Source organism: Mustela lutreola, chromosome 9 (assembly GCF_030435805.1).
Source record: "Mustela lutreola isolate mMusLut2 chromosome 9, mMusLut2.pri, whole genome shotgun sequence".
Taxonomy (NCBI): domain Eukaryota; kingdom Metazoa; phylum Chordata; class Mammalia; order Carnivora; family Mustelidae; genus Mustela; species Mustela lutreola.
In genome coordinates, this window is record NC_081298.1 from 44442336 (window position 1) to 44462422 (window position 20087).

At 44.8% G+C, this 20087-nt stretch overlaps 1 protein-coding gene across 10 annotated transcripts in view; it reads left to right on the plus strand.

Moving 5' to 3' along the window:
- The window catches only part of RIN2 (Ras and Rab interactor 2), a 229791-nt gene that overhangs the window by 152800 nt on the left and 56904 nt on the right, over nt 1–20087 (plus strand). For 8 of the 10 annotated variants that reach the window (XM_059134158.1, XM_059134162.1, XM_059134159.1 and 5 more), the window contains one exon: nt 12181–12281. The exons of 1 other annotated variant lie outside the window; for it this stretch is intronic. In XM_059134158.1, the coding sequence (XP_058990141.1) occupies nt 12181–12281 (101 nt within the window). Of the gene's footprint in view, nt 1–12180; nt 12282–12559; nt 12683–20087 lie in introns of those variants that run through there. One more of the 10 variants, XM_059134166.1, reaches the window with a different exon arrangement.

A 20087-nucleotide genomic window follows, 5' to 3' on the forward strand; every position in this document is an offset into this window, starting at 1 on the left:
GTTAGGTAGGTTTATTATACAGTGCCCAACTATGGCTTTGAAAGGGAACTTCGTTTGCATCAAGTTCTGCACAGTTTTGTTAACTACAGGGACATACCCTTTGTGGCTGAACTGATTTATGGATGGACAAGATTGATCTCAATGGTAAATCCACCCAAAGCTCCGTTTGCTTTGGAGTTCCTCTGAATTGTTGAAGGCCAAAGGGTCCCCTCATTCAGGTTTTATTTCCCATGGCAGTGGGCGTCATGTTTCATGTTTCCCAGGAACCTGGGGCAGAAGTATCTGCTCAGGGTGCGGGAATCTGCTCTTGCCAGGCTTCCAGCCATGGTCAAGGTAGAATGCCTTCCATGAGAGCCCTGTTGCACCTGGAGAGGATGCTACGTGGAGCCCAGAAGGCCTGAATGCCTGCTGACCATCTTTCCAGACACCAGTTTGTAAACTCCAAGATGCTAGTCCCCACACAGCAGGTTTGTCACTGACAAGACAACAAAACAAGCCACTTACAACCTCAGGCTTCTTGACCCACACAACCTCAAGCCTCTCCAACTTGAGTTCCACAAAAACGTAGATCAGCACACTACAGTTCCAAAATTTACTGATTTCCAAAATGTAATGTCTCTGAAATCATTTGTATGCTGCAGTCCCTGGTGTGTCATAGTTATAATTGCCAGCTCTTTTTTTCTTGATGACATATAAAATAAGAGGGTGTCTTATAATTAGTAGTGTCTTTAGTTTGATGGGGCACACTGTATTTTTGTTTTTCTTCCCTACTGCAGACCCAGAGCGTGATGCTTAATACGCACTCCATAAACATTTTGTAAAAACCTAAAGAAACAAATGCAATATCAGATTTCAAACACAAATGCTGAAACTAACCAGGGCTTCAGAACTCATCGGGGCCAACTCTTAGAACCCTATCCTTTGTGGCCCTTCTACTATTTAGCTTGTTGCTCGACCTTAAAACTCAAAGCCATGAGCAGTAATATGGTGACAATCTGTGACTTCTGAGTCACTGAATAATCGAACACAATACTGGCCTCAGACAACTGAGCATGTAAATTAGGACCTTGGCAGAATGACTTCTCAAGACGCTGCCTTGTAAGTTGCTTCCGTGATTTATGTATTGAATTACAGACGCTGGGTCTCTTAAAAAAAAAAGATCTCTTAAAAAACTTCCCTCACACCAGGATACACTAAATTTAAAGTTCTATTAGTGTTTACAGAATAATTTCAAATAAGGTGAAAAACAAAACTCAAAAAACTCTGGGCTCTGCCTCTAGAAGTTGCATAGAATGAGCAGCATCTATGCCAGCATGGTCTTCCCAGGCCCTCATGGCCTATGTGTACTTGCTGTGATTATCTGGCCAAACAGAGCCAGTCCGGGCCTCTCTTACAGGTCAGTAGAAGCAGTTTACAACTTAGTCATAAGCGGGACTGTGTTTTAAAGCCAATGGCTTCTGTTCTGTGAGCATTTAACGTTGGATCAGAAGAGAGTGCATTCTGATATGCAGCCACATAGCTGGTTGTTGGTGGTAAATAGTTGAAAACTCTTGAGCAGTGGCCTTTAGTGGCCACCACCATGTCAGTGATTTCCCCACCCTGTTCAGCTGAGCTTCTCATGGACTGGCTGGAGCTCCACCCACTCCGTGTCCTGATTTAGCCCTGGTCTAGGAGGAAAATGAACAGGGAAGTTACCAAGAGGAAGGCAGAGGAGGAAGAGCGCTCATTCATTCAACAACTCATCTATGCCAGGGACTGGCTTGAGCTCCAAAGATACAGCAGGGAGCAAACAGACAAGATTCCTACTCTGGGATTTATATGCTGGTGGGAGCATTTGAGTGAGTCTCTGGATCTAGGAATAACCAACAGACAGAACCATTCACCTCAAATGATGAAAAAGGAGAGCCAAGGGTTAAGGTTGGGGGCTATCTTTAATCAGGTTCCCCAGAAATAGGTACAGAGCTGAAGATTTTTATGGAAGTGGCTTATCAGGAAGTGCTCAAGAGAAACCATAGTGGAGTGTGGCAGGAAGGAGGTCACACAAGAATCCAATTTTTTTTTAGATTTTTATTTATTTATTTATTTGACAGAGAGAGAGATCACAAGTAGAGGCAGAGAGGCAGAGAGGCAGGCAGAGAGAGAGAGGAGGAAGAGGAGGAGAAGCAGGAAGAGAGGAGGAAGCAGGCTCCCTGCTGAGCAGAGAGCCCGATGCGGGACTTGATCCCAGGACCCTGAGATCATGACCTGAGCCGAAGGCAACGGCTTAACCCACTGAGCCACCCAGGCGCCCACAAGAGTCCAATTTTAAGCAAAGTCCTCTTGAAGATAACTTTGAATCCATCTTAAAGGGAGCTTGGGGACAATTTAGGTCTTCTCAGATGTCTCCAACAGAGAAGTGGGAGCTGGGACACTTATATACCTCAGCACCCATCTGCTCTTGGTCAAGAACTGACTCTGGGGGTCCTTCTTGGTCTCTGTGCACCAAACAAAGCAGGTTCTGGCTCCCTGAAAGCCATGCTTTGACAGGGGCCTTGGGGCTGGCTGTGTAGGGCGAGGTTCCTTCTTCTGACCCCTCTTGGGAAGCATGAGGGGCCCCCTCTGATGGGAACACTGGTCTTGGGAGAAGCCACTGTGCTGCATGATTTTTGTGGGGGTTTTCAGAGCTGAGGAAGCTCCAAGAGGCTAAAGGCCAGGAAAACCTGGTCCATCAACATCTTGAGGTGTACCCAGAAGGTACCAATGCACACAAAGGACACCAGGTCCTGAATTTTCTGGAAATGTCCTAATTTCAGATGTTTCTATCCACTTTAAGAACACTCATGCTTGTTGTGCCCCAGGAAGCCCCATCGAATTGACGTGCCCTCTAGAGACATAGCATATGGAGGTCTTTTTCATGGGCATAGTACAAGGACCTGTGTCCCCCAACAGATACAATGAGCCAACACATCCTGCTACCTTAATCCCACTCTGTACTTCTAGTTCCCTCTGAGCCAGGCCTCTTTCTTTCTTGTTATGGGTGGCAATGTAAATTGGTAAGCATGTTCCCCAGCAGCAAATAATAAAAACCCATGTTGGCTGTGGACTTTGTCTGCATCACCTCAACTCACTCTTTTTTTTTTTTTTTTTAAGATTTTATTTATTTATTTGACAGAGAGAGAGATACCACAAGTAGGCAGAAAGGCAGGCAGAGAGAGAGAGAGGAGGAAGCAGGCTCCCTGCCGAACAGAGAGCCCGATGCAAGGCTCGATCTCAGGACCCCAAGAGCATGACCTGAGCTGAAGGCAGAGGCTTAACCCACTGAGCTACCCAGGCACCCCCACCTCAACACACTCTTAAAGAGGCCCAAGAAGCAGCCCTCATCATGTTCTCGGGACACAGATGAGGAAATTTAAGGAGTCAAATGATTTATTCGAGGACACACTGCTTGAAGCTACTGAACTGAAAAAATTCCAGGCCAGTCAACTTAGCCAGATTTGGCTTCTAAATATTAGATTTGCCCACTTGTGTTCATTCCCTCTGAATACTGCTGTTTAGGAAACACAATTCAACTAAGTAAACTTGAAGGTCTAATTGGTCAGCAGTTTCTGAATTGGGGAGCGCCTTGTCTAGCAAACAGAAAGGAGCTCCAGGGAGCAGTACAAAGTGGAAGACATGCCTAGGCAGAAGGGAGTAGGGACAAGGAAGTCATAAACAAATGGAAGGTTTGTTTCAAGCTGTGCACCTTCCTCTGGGGGAAGGGCTGGCATCTGTCCTTCAGTTTACATTGTCTATATTGATTAGGAAATTGCAGACTGGTTCAAAATACCACTCCTGGGAGAGGCTGGACGTGCAGCTCAGTTAGGCATTAAGGCCGGGTTTGCGACATGGGTCTTTGCACAAGTGGCTCCATTTGGGGCCTAGTATTTCTATTTTTTACACTACTCTTTTCTACTTGGAGCTAAAAACAGAAAGTTATTCAGATCAAACCACTCACTCACTTCACTCAGAGGAGGATATGGGATTGGGTTGCATATTACCTTTTTCTCTGGGTATGTGGAGGTATTTTTTTCCTCTTACCACGGCAGAAAATAGAACTAAAAGATAGTGAATGTTGTTTTTAGTAAATAGGAAGGTTCTGGCTGTGTTTAGGGGATGTTTTGAATCAGCATGGCTAAGATGGACTATTGAAGAAATGCTCCTTTCTTCAACTGAGTTCATTTGCTCTCCATATGGAATCAAACAAAAATAAAAACAAAAAAACAAGGGCAGAGTTCTAACTCCTGCCTCACAGGCCATCCCCAACCTCTGGGCATGTTTGAAAGTGGCGGCCCTTTGGCACATTCCCTGGCCTGTAGAAGGCACCTTGAGGCAGACAGAGCCATCTCAGAGTGTGGGGTTTAAGGATTTAGGGAAACTAGCATGGGCCGAATTTGAGTTATCGCTCCCCTCCTTGTCCTGACTTCATACCACACCTAAAATTACACTCCAGATGAATGAAAGGCCTACTTATAAGTAATTACATTATATAGAAATAGGCAAAACTATATGTAAGTGTCAGCAGAAAAAAGAGGACATTTTATACCTTCAAGATAAGAAATGTCTTCCTATGGGCACCTGGATGACTTAGTCGGTTAAGCTTCTGACTCTTGATTTCAGCTCAGGTCATAACATTGGGCTCCATGCTTTGTGTGAAGTCTGCTTAGGATTCTTTCTCTCCCTCTGTCCCTCCCCGTGCTCACTCACTCTGTCTTTCTCTCTAAGATAAATAAATAAATCTTAAAAAAAAAAAAAAAGTCTTCCTAGGCAAGGGTCAATAAACAAAAGCCATATTAAAAAAAAATTTGATTCTGTCAACATTAAAAGCTTAAGGAAATTTTAAAAAACAATCTGAGAGAAAATCTTTTTTAAATATTTGAGACAAGAGATGCAGATCGACAACTTGCACAGTCTGAGAGAAACCAGGAAACCCCAAGATGGGCAATATAAATGAACAGGTAGTTCCTCAACAGAGAAAATGCAAATGAACAACAAAATATGTAACCTGAGCAAAGCACATTAAAACATTAAGAAGTCACTTATGCTTATCAGATTGGCCAAAGCTTAAAAGTTTCATAAAATCAAATACTGACAAATGAGGGGGTCACTTTCAAAAATGGTGGAGGCAGTATAGCTTGGCATGGCACCTGGAGAGCCACATAGTGCCACCTTATAACCTCTTACATTAGTGGAGCTCAGCATTTTCTATGAGGTTTCACACAGTATACAGAGGTGTTTAGCGCAGTCCTGCTTGTGACAGCAAAACATTAGAAATGACTTAAGTGTCTGTCAAAATAGAATGGATACATGGTTTATCCCTGTGTATATCCCCATGTGGCATAGCCCTAGCCCACTTAAAATGAATGAACTAGGCAGAATGGCTAAAACGAGTAAGTCAGGAAAAAAGAGATGTTGGCAAGGATGCAGAGAAAGGGGAACCCTCCTACACTGATGGTAGGAATGCAAGCTGGTGAAGCCACTCTGGAAGACAGTGTGGAGGTTCCTCAAAAAGTTGAAAATAGAGCTATCCTACAACCCAGTAATCGAACTACTGGATATTTACCCTAAATATACAAATGTAGTGATCCGAAGGGGCACATGTACCCCAATATTTATAGCAGCAATGTCCACAATAGCCAAGCTATGGAAAGAGCTCAGATGTCCATTGACAGATGAATGGATAAATATACCACTATAGATACACAATGGAATACTATTCAGCCATGAAAAAAAGAAATCCTGCCATTTGCAACGCCATGGATGGAACTAGAGGATATTATGCTAAGCGAAATAAGTTAATCAGAGAAAGATAATTATATGATTTTACTCATGTGTGGAATTTAAGAAACAAAACAGAGGATCATAGGGTCAGGGAGAGAAAAATGAAGCAAGATGAAACCAGAGAGTGAGACAAACCATAAGAGACTCTTAATCTCAGGAAACAAACTGAGGGTTGCTGGAGTGGAGGTGGATAGGGGGATGGGGTAACTGGGTGATGGGCATTAAGAAGGGCACATGATATAATGAACAAGACAAGTGGGTGTTATATGCAACTGATAAATCACCGAACTCTACGTCTGAAACTAATAATACACTGTGTGTTAGTTAATTGAATTTAAATAATTTTTTAAAAAATTGTAAAAAAGTGAATGAGCTAGGGCTTCATATATCAATGTAGATAAATCCCACGTTTCATTGAGTAAAATAAGGGAACCACAGGACAATGCATCAGTACAATTCCATTGGGTAGAGAAAGCACAGAATGATACCATTCGAGAATGGTGTGCACAAAACTGGGTAGTGAAAAGGATTATGGGTGATGGTCAAGGCAGATTAGTTTTAATGACAACAATTTGTGTTTTTCAATGAGAATGTATTCATGCAATTATAATTAAATTTCAAAAATAAAAATGCAAACACCCTCGTGGGTGTGGCATACAAAGTTTAGAAAGGAGGAGGAAAAAAAAAAAAAAAAGGACAAGGCTTTGAGATACCCTGTCAGCATTTTCTAGACATTCCTCTGCAAGTGGAAGGAAGCCTTCATTATTTTGTTTGTTTCTGTGGTGACAATTCCGTGGAGCAAGATCATTCTGAAGGTTGATAAGGAACTCATTATTTTCCAGACTTCTTTAGAAGAGCCCCAAACATGGGATGTACCCATCAGCCCATAAGGCTTCCCCAGCTCACCAAAATAGACAGGAGAGGGATTATTTGGGTGATAGGGTTTCTCGTGACCTGGAGGTAGGTCTGCTCCCACAGAGTTGATGGGGCTATCAAGGCCCAACAGACCCCAAGGCCAAGCAGCTACACTAGGGGAATAGATTCCTGAGCTAAGAGCAAAACACTTGACTTTTCCCATACCCTAGCTTTCTAGTCCCCGCCGTATCAGCAACACATCCCCTTTGCAAAACACGATAACATTCCTGAGTTTGCCTCACCATTTGAAGAGTGCCTTATCAGAACTTACTCTGTAAACACTTTCTCCTCTTGGCCTTCAAGAGATTTTTTTCCCTCCCTTATCTAGCCCTAAAAGAAAGAACACAAGATGTGGAGTCCCTCCAGCATCCTGTGGGAGCAGGGATGGATGGCATCAAGACTTCTGTCCCCAGTCACGGAAAATAGGCATATAGTGGGCAGATGTTGAGATTAGAGATTTCTGGGCAGCTGGCAGAGGAAGACTGGATACCACAAATGCTGGTCTTTTGTAGATCCCGGTCTGCTCCCGGTAATGAAATGGCCTCTTTCCAGACTGGCAGGTGCCTATGTCTATTTGCAGTGTCTTCTAGTATCACTCTGCTTCATGGCAAGGCTCACAATTAGTAACAAGGTTCAGGACACAACCACCGGGGTGGGGGCATGGGTGAAGGTGGGACTCTCTGAGCCCCAAGTTGGTGCCCTCAGCACTGTCCATGCTGCCAAACTACCAGGCAGTTGCTGCAACCAGACATCCTTGAAAGTGTACAGAGCTGCCGCTGGCAGTGTGACCCCTCAAAGGAGGTTCCCGCCAATGGGGAGATTACCAGAATGATTACAAAGTGGTACAAATTAGTGTAGATTCCCACTCTAGCCTGAGACAAGGCACGCCCAGCCTTGCCCGGGCTGAGCCCTGGGTATGATCTCAGAGGAGAGAACCTGGACCTTCCTAAGCACTGCTCTTGCCCTTGGCCTGGATGCCAACTGGCATGGAAATCACCAGGGTGAACAGTTCAGTCTCCACCCACCTACTTTATTATGCACAAATGCTCACCTGGGAGAGAGAGGGGTGAACAGAGGTTGCTGAGTAGAATGAGGGAGGGGACCCAGAGACCCAATCCCGGGCTTGCCTCCCTCTCTCCTGTTGTGCACAGAAGCCTGGTCTGTGCCTGCACGGGAAGGCAAGCATGCCACCTCTTTGCGGGAGGTAACAAGCACAGACTGATGTCCTGGCTTTATCAGAGTGGACTCTGATGGCCAGTGCTTTTCTGGGTCTGTCTCCTGGTTTGTGGCCTTCATCACAACTTGGAGTTTTTTGGAAATGATACAGATACTGTGTTTTTGGGAGAACCACCATCTCACGAATTTGGTGGCCTGCACTCTGATGTCCCATCTTACAAGTAAGAGCAAGAGCCACTTGGCCCCGTGGACCTTCCCAAGTGTCCCCACATGTTCTGGGCAGACAGATAGGGTAGTGAAGAACGGTGTGCGCCTGCCGGATGCTTAAGCAGCCCCTTCCCGGTCTTGTAGGAATTCTAGACGGCTACAGGGATGTGGTGGGGCCTGGGGTTGTGTAAGGAGAAGTGTTGGTTGCGACACCAATTTTGATTAAAGCACTCCTGTAGAAACTGCAGTTGTCTTTAACGTGACAAAGCTTAAAACTGCCTCCCCCCCATTTGTGGGTGGCAGGTTATCTCTGCCTATCCTTAAAGATAAAGAGTATTAAGAGCATACAAGATGTGAACAAACATCTTCAGGTATCAAAAACACAAACACAAATGTGTCTGGGAAAATTTGGGAAACATCTCAAATCCAATCATTGATACCAGGACAGACACCAGGTGTTTAGGAAGGACAGTCTGGCCAGAGAAGGTCAAGGGCTTTTCCTGGGGAAGGCTATGTTTACGTTCACATTAATATGGTGGCCCTGAAGGTGACTGAGGGTGGAGAGGCTGATTTGCCTAGTGACCTGTCTCCTTGCTGGGGATGGGAACTCTTTCTCCCAGATTTTCCCGAGGCCGTGGGTGACTCTCCTGTGTGTGACTTCCTGGCCAGGACAATAGCCATGGCCCAGAATGGGAGGATGACCCAGCCCATATTGGGGGACCTTCAGCGCAGACACTCAGACTGCTTTTGCTCACCCCACTCGCGCCCACCTTCTCAATCTTTCCATCTCCTTTCATTTTCATACACAGCACCCCTTTTTCTTTTCCTAATAATTTTGAATATGAATAAAGATACAAAAACTCACATATACTGCTAAGCACATGTCACTCAGCTCTGTCATAGCTTATCATTGTGTCATTTCATTTTAAGAAATAAAATCTCATAGTCGTTGAGGCCCTTGACCTGTGAACATCTTCATCCATTCTCCTCAAGAGGTAACCACTATCGTGGAATAAGATTATAACCCCCATATCACACATTGGAGTTGTCTATGTGTATATTTATTAACACCATAGTATTGTACAGTTTTGAATGGCTTTAAACTTTATATACTGAATGTAACCCTTTTTAAGTTTTTGGTTTTTTTTTTTGCTTTTATGAGAAGCTTTTGAGCATTTCTGTTTATATGTGTTGATACTGATAGCTCTGGTTCATTCATTTTAACTGCTGCCTAGTATTCTATACCTCAGTTTACCCATTTTCTTATTGATGGGCATTTAAGTGCTTATAATTTGGTTTTCTTACAAATAATGGTGCAGCAAATATTCTCATAAAAGTCTCCTCGCACCCATGTGCCTGGATTTCTCTAGAGTGCATATCTGGAGGTCTGTGTGTCTCTGACTCGCTAAGATGTTGCCATATTGCTCTTCAAAGTGGGCTCTGCAAATAAGACTCCTCTAGCAGGACTTGGGGTTCCTGTTTTCACATATTCTCAAATATTATCAGGCTTTTAAATTTTTGCCAGTGGGATATATATATATATATATAAAGGATATCCTGGTCATTTTCTCTTCCGGGTCCTCAGTGCTTCTAGAATGTTCGCCTACTGCTTGCATCCCAGGCACACACAGCAAGGATGGCTCAAGCATGGAGGATCTGGCTGGCTTCCCTTCTTCTGACCTCCAAGCATTGGGAGCATGCAGAGCTATTTTCAGGGACTCCTTCTCCATGTCCACTTTCCCCTCAGATCATCTCTCCCTGTGACAGGGCTTGGGGATGCCAGCACATATGCCACTGACCCAAATGTATAATATCCCCATACTGAATGTCCAAAACTACATACCAAATTTATTTAATGGCCAATAAGAAAATCAAGACCTAATATCCAACTCGATTTCTTCCTCAAACCTGACCCTTCGTCATGTCAGTCAAGGGCACTGTCATCTGTCTGATAATCAAGTAAAAAACTTGGGAGTTCTGTTGAGTCTTCTCTTCCTCCTACTCCTACATCAAGTCCAGCAATGTCTATCAATTTCCATGTTGAACAGTTCTTGGATATCCCCCCTTCTTTTGAATGCCTCTGCTACCACCTTGGTCCAAACCACTGGACCTTTCTTGCCTGTATCCAAACTGGTTGCCTCCAGACGGGTCTTGCCACTTCTCCTCTAGCCAGCAGCCAAAGTGATCTTTTTAGAACCTAAAACAAAAGAAATTTTTTTCCCCTCGTAAAGCCCTTTCATGGTTCTTCGTGTAGAAAATTCAGATGTATGTGTACTGTGATCTAGAATGCCAATGAGCTCTGGTCCTTCCTCTCCTGACCCATGCTTCCCTAGCCTCTGGGACTTTCTTTGTATGGAGAGATCTCCCCTTGATCTCATCCCTTGTCCTTCAGGGTTCCATCACTTCCTCCAAGATCCACCCTCACCAGCCCATCCTACCTAGAGTGGTGGCCACTTAGCTGCCCCCTACAGCATCACCCTGTTCTCTTTTCATCCTGGCACTTCTCAGTATTCAGGACTGTGGTCTGTGCTCTACCAGAATATCATCTCTGTGAGAACTGTCACTTTCATGCTTTTAGCACCTGCCATGAAGTGGGTGCCAATAAAGGTTTGTTGAATTACGGAATGAATAGATGGGGTCAAAGTTTAGAACAGCCTATAAGCTTCGATGAAGTTTCGGCCAGCGCTCGGGTGGGATAAATCTGCTGAGGAAAGATAACACTTTAGCTAGAATAGTGATTGTCAGAGTTTAGAGCCATGGGATCCCTTTGTCCTATTAATAATTATGGAGGGCCCCAAAGAGCTTGTGTTCATTTAGGTTATGTGTTGGGAATTAAAATGGAGACGTTTTTAAAAGATTTTATTTATTTATTTGACAGGGAGAGAGGTCACAAGTAGGCAGAGAGGCAGGCAGAGAGAGTGGGGGAAGCAGGCTCCCCGCTGAGTTGATCCTGGACTTGATCCCAGGATCCTGAGACCATGACTTAAGCTGAAGGCAGAAACTTAACCCACTGAGCCACCTAGGCACCCCTAAAATGGAGAATTTTTTAAAAAAATACTTCTTTTGAAACTGTTGAATCTATTACATGATGACATAAATAATATGTAAAAAATAACTATAATTTTTAAAAATTAATGAGCAGTGACATACTATGATAACAGGGCTGGACACAGAGAGTGCCTAGTTAGCACCAGGAAGGATTCTGTTAGCTGAGGGGTTCAGTGGGCTCAAGAGTTTAGGCCAGCCTTCGGGGGCTGATGTAGGCTCTCCTCAGGTGTGTGGGTAGAGGATACAAGCACACATGAACCTTCTGCAAGAGGAGGGCACATCTCTCCCTCTCTTCCCTTTCCCCGAACAGTCTTCTTTATAAAAAAAATAAATAAATAAAAAGCAAAGAATAGGATGAGTAACTTAATGTCTAGAAATTGATTGCAAACTATATATGTCTTAGATATTCTTATTTCTGGGGCGCCTGGGTGGCTTAGTCAGTTAAGCATCTGCCTTCGGCTCAGGTCATGATCTCAGAGCCCTGGGATAGAGCCCTGCATCGGGCCCTCCGCTGGGCGGGGAGTTTGCTTCTCCCTCTCCCTCTGCGGTTCTCTCCCCACCCGCCCCTGCTTATGCTCTCTCTCTCTCAAATAACTAAAATCTTTACAAAACAAAAACAAAAACAAATAGGCTTATTTCTGTAGCCAGAGCCTGATTGTATAAATATTAATTCAGGGAATTCATCTTGAGTTTTGACTTTGACAAAATGAATGTGGAAGCCTGGTTTTTACCAGGATTTGTTTATTCCTCTTTGTATTCATGTTGAGAAACCAAACTGGGTGTCATATCCTTTTTCTTAGGGCAGTACCGAAACCCAAGTTCTTCCTCCTTTTTTTTTTTTTTTTTTTTTTTTTAAAGAAAAAGCTGCTCCCACCCTCTTTATTTTCTTTCCTCTGGGCAGAGGAAATTCACACAGCCGGGATTTAAAAAAAAAAAAAAGGTGGTCTTCTCTGTGCTCCTATGGAAGCGGCTGAAGCTCCCGGTCTCTAGGCACGCCTCTTCCACTGCCTGACGTCACACTATTTTGTCTTTGAATAGCTCATTGACACAATCATCTCGGAGATCGGAGAACTGAAACAGGAGATGGTGCAGACAGATGTCAGCCTGAAGAATGGACTGGAACCCAACAAAGCCCACAGGTGACAGAGACGATCAGGTGCCGGGCGTCAGATGGGGGCTAAGTGGACCCTAGCAGCTATGAGGACTGCCGTCTCCGTGGCTTCTCAGAAGTTTGGGAACTGGAGTGTGGTAGCCTGTCCTGTTGAAGCTCTCTGTAGGAGGTGGGAGTGGCCCAGGAACCAGTTGTCTGTTTATTTTAATCACTTTGAAGGCACTTGAACTTTACACACTCTCAATGCCTCCTGGCACCAGAACCCGGAAACCTAAAGTTCTGTCTGTCGTATCCACCTACTCACAGTGTTGGAAACAATAACGCAGCAGGATCCTCCGCGTGCAGAATAGAATTCAGTGTAGCCCGTGTCAGTCTCCAGAAGGCTTAAAGGGGCGTCCTAAGGAGGATGGACTCATTTTGCGTTCTCAGGTCAGAAAAATACCCAGTTCTTAATCATAGCCATGAGTCGAAGATATGAGCCAGTGTGTTAGAGTTGGGATGTGGTTGTAAATAACTAAGAAACATGGGGGGGGCAACATGCGATGCTTGTTAAGCTGGATGTGTTGTGTTCATGTCGCACCCGAGCTGAGTAAATTGTAAGGGACTGGTCTTTATTGGGGAAATGGGCGTGCAGAGGTCAGGGGGGTGGGAGTGGTAGGTTGGAGAAGGTCACTCCAACCGCATCTTAGCTCCTGGATACTGCAATTCATTGCTAGCAAAGGCAACAGAATATAGTCATTACAAGAATGATGCAGACACCGGGTGCCTGCGAGCCCAGGGTCATTGTTAACTTTCCCCTCTTTTCCCAGGAAATAGGTCGAGGGAGCCTGATGCAGTGTGAAGGTGAGCTTCACAGAGTGGCTTTTGCTCACGAGTCAGGAGACAGGCAGGAATCCTGCAAGGGCAGGGGAACCAGGTGGTGCTGGTTGCCCAGGCAAGTTTCAAACCAGCCCAACTTGTTCCCTGCCCTAGACTGCAGGGAGAGCCGGCAATTGCAAGGAGGTACTTTGCAACTGGAAGGCGGTGGCTTAACTTTCCTGTGCTTCTGGAGGAACCGTATTCCCCCTTAGCTGTGGAAATGCCACATGCCCTCCATTTCCTTCCCTTCTCTACAGGAAAAAAAAAAAAAAAAACCAGGGGGTAGACCAGATGGTCCCCACGCTTCTTTCTGCAGCACCCAAGCATTCTGTCTGATTTCCCTGGACCTCAGTGGCTGACTTTTTTTCTCCATCAACTGAACAAACGTGCAGTGATTTTTGATTAAAGACTCACCACCTCACACTCAGAATAGTGCCAAACTCAGTGGAAGTGGACCTTTAGTCAGGGGCTTTCCCTTTCCCCTTTGCATTGTTGAGCTTGAAGTGGGAGTCCGAGTTGGTGGCAAAGGGCAAAGAAGAGAGCTTCAGTGGCTGATTTCTCCTCCATCCAGGGAACATAGCACTGCAGATAGTCCCCAAACTCTGCAGGTGATGGACACCAGTGGCAGTATCCCCCCTCACCCCCATCCCATGTGCAAGGCCCAGGGATGCCAGATTTGCTAGAAGACTTGATGTTGTGTCAGCACATCACGATCTCGATGTCTGACTGCTGTAGGTACCAGGCTGGGAGAGCTGTGCTGCCATCTTGTCATTAACATCACTATCTTTTTATTTTCAAATAAGAATGACCGTGAGCATTCCATAATAGCAATGTTTTTCCGATTAATGTCACTTACTCTTAAATGCTATGTTGGTTAGCAATGAATTCATGAGATTTCAGATGCATTTTACTTGCTGCTTTTTTCAGTGGGGAAGAAAGAGAAAAGGCAAGATGGTCTTTTTTGAACAATGTGTACGGTGTTTACCATGTTCTGGCCACTGTTCTAAGTGCGTCACGGCTGCCAGCTCATTGACTCTCCTAACTACCCTCAGAGCGGAACCTCCAGGGGGGCCCTCATTCTACTGATGTGGGACTTTTCTAGCTAATGAGGCTATGTGCTTCTGTGCTGGGGTCTCTCACCGATTTTGCCGAAGCTGGGAGTGGTGACTTCGCTATTAATTCCTCTGTTTTGCCTGGCGATGTCTAGGTGGTCAGATATTGGAGAGGTAAGATAGAGAGGACCTTCTGTTGTTCCCAAAATGAAAGCAGAGCAGAGCTCTGGCCACAGGGAAACAGCAGGCAGCCTGGCACAGAGCAGTCCAAATGACAGACGGAAGGAAAGGAAAGGTTGGTGGTGAGAGCAGGGGAGCCACCACAAGTGAAACCCCTGCAGAGAGAAGGGGGATCCCCCATCCGCCCCGGGGCCTTGGCTGGGCATGTTCTGGTTGCTGCACAGATGCAGGGACATCGCCTTCCTTTGTGGCATCCTCGGCAAGTGTGAGCTGTGGTAACAGCCTCATCTACCCCAGCCCCAGTCACCACAATGTATCTTTGTCCCTTCATTTGTTGAACACTGGGCTGAGTGCCACACCGGTGCCCTAGATTAGGAAGGCTGTTCCAATACCTGCACTGGCTTTTGCTTGCTCCTCTGTGGTTAATATTGAGATAGTCTTTAACCGTTTCATGACTCATGGACCCCTTTCTCAGATTAAGATGTTAAATGCATAAAATAAAATATGCAGGAGGACATAGGGAAAATAATTCTATGGCAGTAGAATGATCAGAATTCTTAAAATGCATGGTTTCATAGCATGGGTACTTCTTTATTAACACATTAAATAACAAGGTCTAGGAACTACTGTCATCTGGAAGCAAAGATAGCCAGAAATAGTACTTCCTCACCAACAATGAAAATGTTTGGGGGTTCTGCTGGTGACAGAGTCTCAGCTACTGTGCAGACGACTAGGATTTGTTGCCTGCATTCAAAAATGGGAGGAAGTTAATTTCAAAACCAGGCTAGTGGAAAAAGGATGGTACTTTTCTATCCAGTGGTTAGTTCTGACCTCCTGATATGTCAGTGTCTTCCAACACAGTTGATCTACCTTCCCTTCCAGGTACCCTCGATTGGCTTGGCTTTGGGAACACCAAACTCCCTGGTTTCTTCTCTCCTTACCTGCTGCTGCTTGTAGTCTCCAGCTTGTTCCTCCTCACCTCCCTCACCTCCCTCACCTCCTAACCCCGGAGCACCCAGAGCTCAAGCCTACAGCCTCTCTTCTCCCCAAGGCCTCTTCTCTCTCCTACTAACCTTGAGCAAGATACTAAAAAGTCTCCGTACCTCCGTGTGCATATCAGTGAAATGAGGGTAATAATAGAGCTTGACTTGAGGGTGGCAAGAAAGATTAAGTGAATTAATAGCTGTAAAGAACTTCGCACAATGCTGGCAGAGAGTACATACCATATGTTTATAAAAGAGAACTTGGTAATTTCATAGTTAATCCCTTCCAGTCTTGTGGCTTTGATACCCTGTGTATATTGGTGATTCCCGAATTAGATCCCTAGGTGGGTTGTTTGCATCTAGCTGTCTGTTCAGCCTGACCTCTGGTATCTCAAACTTAACAAAGACCAAGACTGAGTCCTTGACTTCCTTTCACAACTGTGCTTCCTCCTTGGTCTTCTCCATCCCAGTGACCATGGCTGCAGGTGCTTGGGCCTCACAGCCATCCTCTTGCCTCTCCATCTGTGCTCCATCCATCTCCAGACCCTGGCAGTTCTACCTGCTAAGATTCCCCCATTAGCACCACTGCAGGAGACACCTGCCCAGGCCTCTGCTTTCACCCATCCTGCCTTCCCGGGGTTGTTATTTAAGCAGCGTAGAGAAGGATCTGACTTTCCTTAACCCAAATCCAAGTCATGTCACTTTTGTTCAGAGCCCTTCAGTATTTTTCATTCATTAAAACCAAAATCATCACCATGATTTTTGAGACGCTCCAGGCTCTGACTCCTCACATCCCCACACCCTCCTTTCTTACATCCTCTTCCTTCTCTGTCCCTGGGCTCCAGCCCCACTGGCTCCTTCCCCGGAAGGCAAAGACCTCTTGGTTTTTGCACTTACTGTTCCCTCTGCCTAGAAGGCCCTTCCTCCAGGAAGCATTCATCTTGGGACCCTCTTTTCTTCTGTCACCTTAGCTGACTTGATTTTTCCTCATAAAACTTGTACAGATTGACATACATGGTCACTTGCTTAAATTGTGCATTTTCTGCCTCTCAGCCTTGGAGGGAAGCACATTGGGAGTGTGGGTTTGGCCTTAGAATAGTGTCTGGCGTCTAGCATACACTCAGTAAGTATTTGGATGGATGGATGAATGATGCCAGCCCTTTGGAGATTCTAAAGTTATTAAAGCATCAGAAACCTCTTGCAGAAACAAGACATTACCCTGTAAAGCAGTTAGCTGGTGCATTAAAAAAAAAAAAAATCAGAAGTTGAAAATGTGCAATGGGCCTTACGCTGGCTCCCTAGCAAAGAAGAGGCCCAGGGCACCTTCCTGTTATGTGCCAGCCACGCTTCCTCCATCACTTCCGGGTTCTAGCCTGTTGTAAACATCTGTCAATAGAGGAGCATCTGATTAAATCAATTCCATGCCCTCTGCTAACATTTTACCAAAAAAAGGCTAGGAATCCAGGAGAGGAATCAAGGATTTCTTGTTCCTGCTATTTCTTATTTCCTCCTTCTCTCCACTTCATTGCCCCCCAAGAGTAGAGTGTGAAGAAATAAAGGCTTTGTGCTTTTCCTCTCCCTCCCCCATGATTTCGCAGTCTGCTTGTAGTTGGGGCCAGCATAGTAGGCCTGCTGTAGGCAGTGCTCCACCCCCATGGGCCATCTGGACCCATCACCTCTAGGCTAAGACAAGTCTCTGAAGTTCCCTTTGTCCTCAGGTAGAATGGAGGGATTGAGCAACAGGCAACTTCATGAGATGAGGCTCAGGCTGGCTTTGCAGGCTGCGGGGGCGGGAGTGGGGGTGGTTGGCGGGGCCAGGTCATCAAATTGTTACCTTTGTTTGCCCTCGTCCTCACTTCCCTCACTCCTCTTGTCACCTTGCTGGTGCACTCCAGCCTGAATAGATCACTGAGGGGGATGCCCAGGGTTTTGAAACTCTACCCTCAACCTGCCCTCCCCCCACCCTGGAATCAGACATGCAGAACTCAAAAATACCTTGGCCAGCTCTGCCCACTCCTATAGTGTAGCAGTTGGTCATCACCACTGGAAGGGTCTGTGCACCCCAGGAAGTTCTCAGCTTCCTAGCAGCTATGCATTGATACCCATACCCCAAGAATCTCAGATTGCTGGTCCCTGGTACCACCCTTCACTTTTCCCACTTGCCTGATGTTAGAACACATGGTCAGAAGAGAAGATCAGTGGCTTACAGTTTGGGGAAGAGATGTCCAGTGTTCTATTCCAGTAGGTCTCCTGAAGTACCATGGTGACTGTAGTAGTTGCTCTATGTCCTTCTGGAGCAACCCATCCTCACTTTGTGCTGCTTTATTCAAAAAAACAAAAGCAAAAACAAAACTTTCCACTGAAGTAAAACATGATTAAGAAAAGCACACCAATAAACATGTAGCTAGATGAATTCTCAGTGGTAAACATACCACATAGCAGCTCCCAGATCAAGAAACAGAACATTCTCAGCAACCCCCCACGTGCTGTGCACCCTGAGAGGAAACACGCTCCTCACTTCTATTGCCATAGATTTGTTTCGCCTGTTTTGAGCTTCATATCTCTGGAATCATACAGCATGTGCTCTTTTAACTCTTGACTTCTTTTGTTTGACGTCTTGTGTGCTATTCCATTGTGCGAACCCGACACAATTAGTTTATCCATTCTACTATTAATGGATATTTGAATTGTTTCCATGTTGGGGCTATTTCGAGTATTACTGCTACATACATTCTTGTGCATGATTTTTGGTGACACACCTCACTTAGGAATATAGGAGTGGGCTTGTTGGGTTGTTGGATGATTAAATATTCAATGTCAGTAAATGGTGCTCAAGAATTTTCCAGTTGGTAGAGTCATTCACACTTCTACCACCACCAGAACATGGGAGCTCCAAATGTTTTGTTCTCCTGGTCTACACTTGGAATTGGCTGCTTTTTCATTTTAGTTATCTGGATGGGTGTGTGGATTTAGAGCTTCTGGAAACATGATGGGTGAAGACAGGTAAGCGTACCTGTATTTTGTGACTCAAGGACTGATCTCAGCTGTGGGAGTCAGGAATGGGAACTCTTTAGTTTTAACAGAACATCATTTTATAATTCTTGCATGTTTAAGTTCAAGGCTAAAGTCATGAGGCATGTTTACAGCCAGTTCATTGGGTGATATTTATGGAAAGCATGAAGTTATGGAAAGGAATATTTGGGAGGAGATAAAAAGAGAAGACAATCTAGAAATTATGAGTGTAAATACATATTTATTTTTATTGTTTATATTTCTGCTTATGAATCTTAGATCATAAACTGGAAACAGAAAAAAAAAAACACCAATGAAATACTTTCCATGTCTTGGATTCTTTTGTTCTATGGTTTACTTTGTTCAATACTTACATGCTGAAGTATTCAGCATCTCATGAATTAATTTGACCAGGCCATTAGCCACATCATAACTAAGAAATATATGTGCATGAAACCAGTAGAGCTGTAGTGAGAGTTCTAATTCTTCCCTGAAACTCAGGATACATGTGCATCCAATGCTGCTTCCCATGTTTAAAAAAATACATGTTCTTTTCTTTTAAATACATGTTCTCAACTGCAGTGACTTCAGACACAGAATTTAATGTCACTCCCTATTATTCTTTTCCATCTTTCCTCTTGAAAAGTCAGATACAAAGCGATCATTCTTGGTTACTCTATACCTGCTTTTTTAAAGATTTTTCCAGACTGTATTTATGAGATCATCGGGAAGCAAGGTTAAGTCATCATATGCAGAAATCAGTTTGCATTTTGTCTTCTCACAATGTCTGTGTTGTGGATACTCAGCTAGCAAAGCAAATATTTCCTCTTTTGCCATGTCTGCAAAGCTGCATGTGCCACAGGCCATTGGATCAGGTGCCAGGAGCCCATCCTTACGTCCCACAGCATCTGAGAGTGGGCCGCTGTCCTAGAACAAGTGGCATCTGTCACAGAGGCTGGTTTTCCTCCTTTCCCAGGAGCTCGTGTCTGTTTTAGCAGAACCTGGGAAGCTCACAGTAATCACTGGCCACTGTACTAGGTATATCTTGCAGCATCTTAGACCTCTTGAAATGGGTGTTTGGTATTATCAAAATGTAGTTTCTTTGGCCCACCTGGCTGGTTCAGTCAGATGAGCGTGTGACTCTTGATCTCGGGTTCATGAACTTGAGCCCCGTGTTGGGGGTAGAGATTATTTGACTTTTCCTATCATGTCCATTGAGGATATTCTTTTATGACTAGTTTCATTCATCCCCAACCCCCCCCCCCAAACTATTTCTTTTCTTTTCTTTTCAAGATTTATTTATTTATTTGGATTTTAAAATTTATTTATTTACAGCGAGAGAGAGAGAGAGAGAACATAAGCAGGGGGATTGGGAGAGGGAGAAGCAGGCTTCCCACTGAGCAAGGAGCCTGATGCTCAATCCCAGGACCCTGGGATCATGACCTGAGCCAAAGGCAGACGCTTAACAACTGAGCCACCTAGGTGCCCCCGCAAACTGTTTCTTGATTGGAAGTTGCTGCTGGTGTTTGGGAAATAGTTTCAAAGAATTCTATGAGGATTGAACCAACTCTTTGCTTATACTGTTACCAATGTAGCAACAATTAAGTTCAACTTAAAGAAAATATGTATTAAGTAGGTGCTGTTTGTTTAGATACCTGGACAGTGGAGCCTGCAGGGAGGAAGTATTGTAAAGAAGTATAATAGAATGCAATGGATGTAATAGTGGAGTATACTAGACGTTCTGGAGCC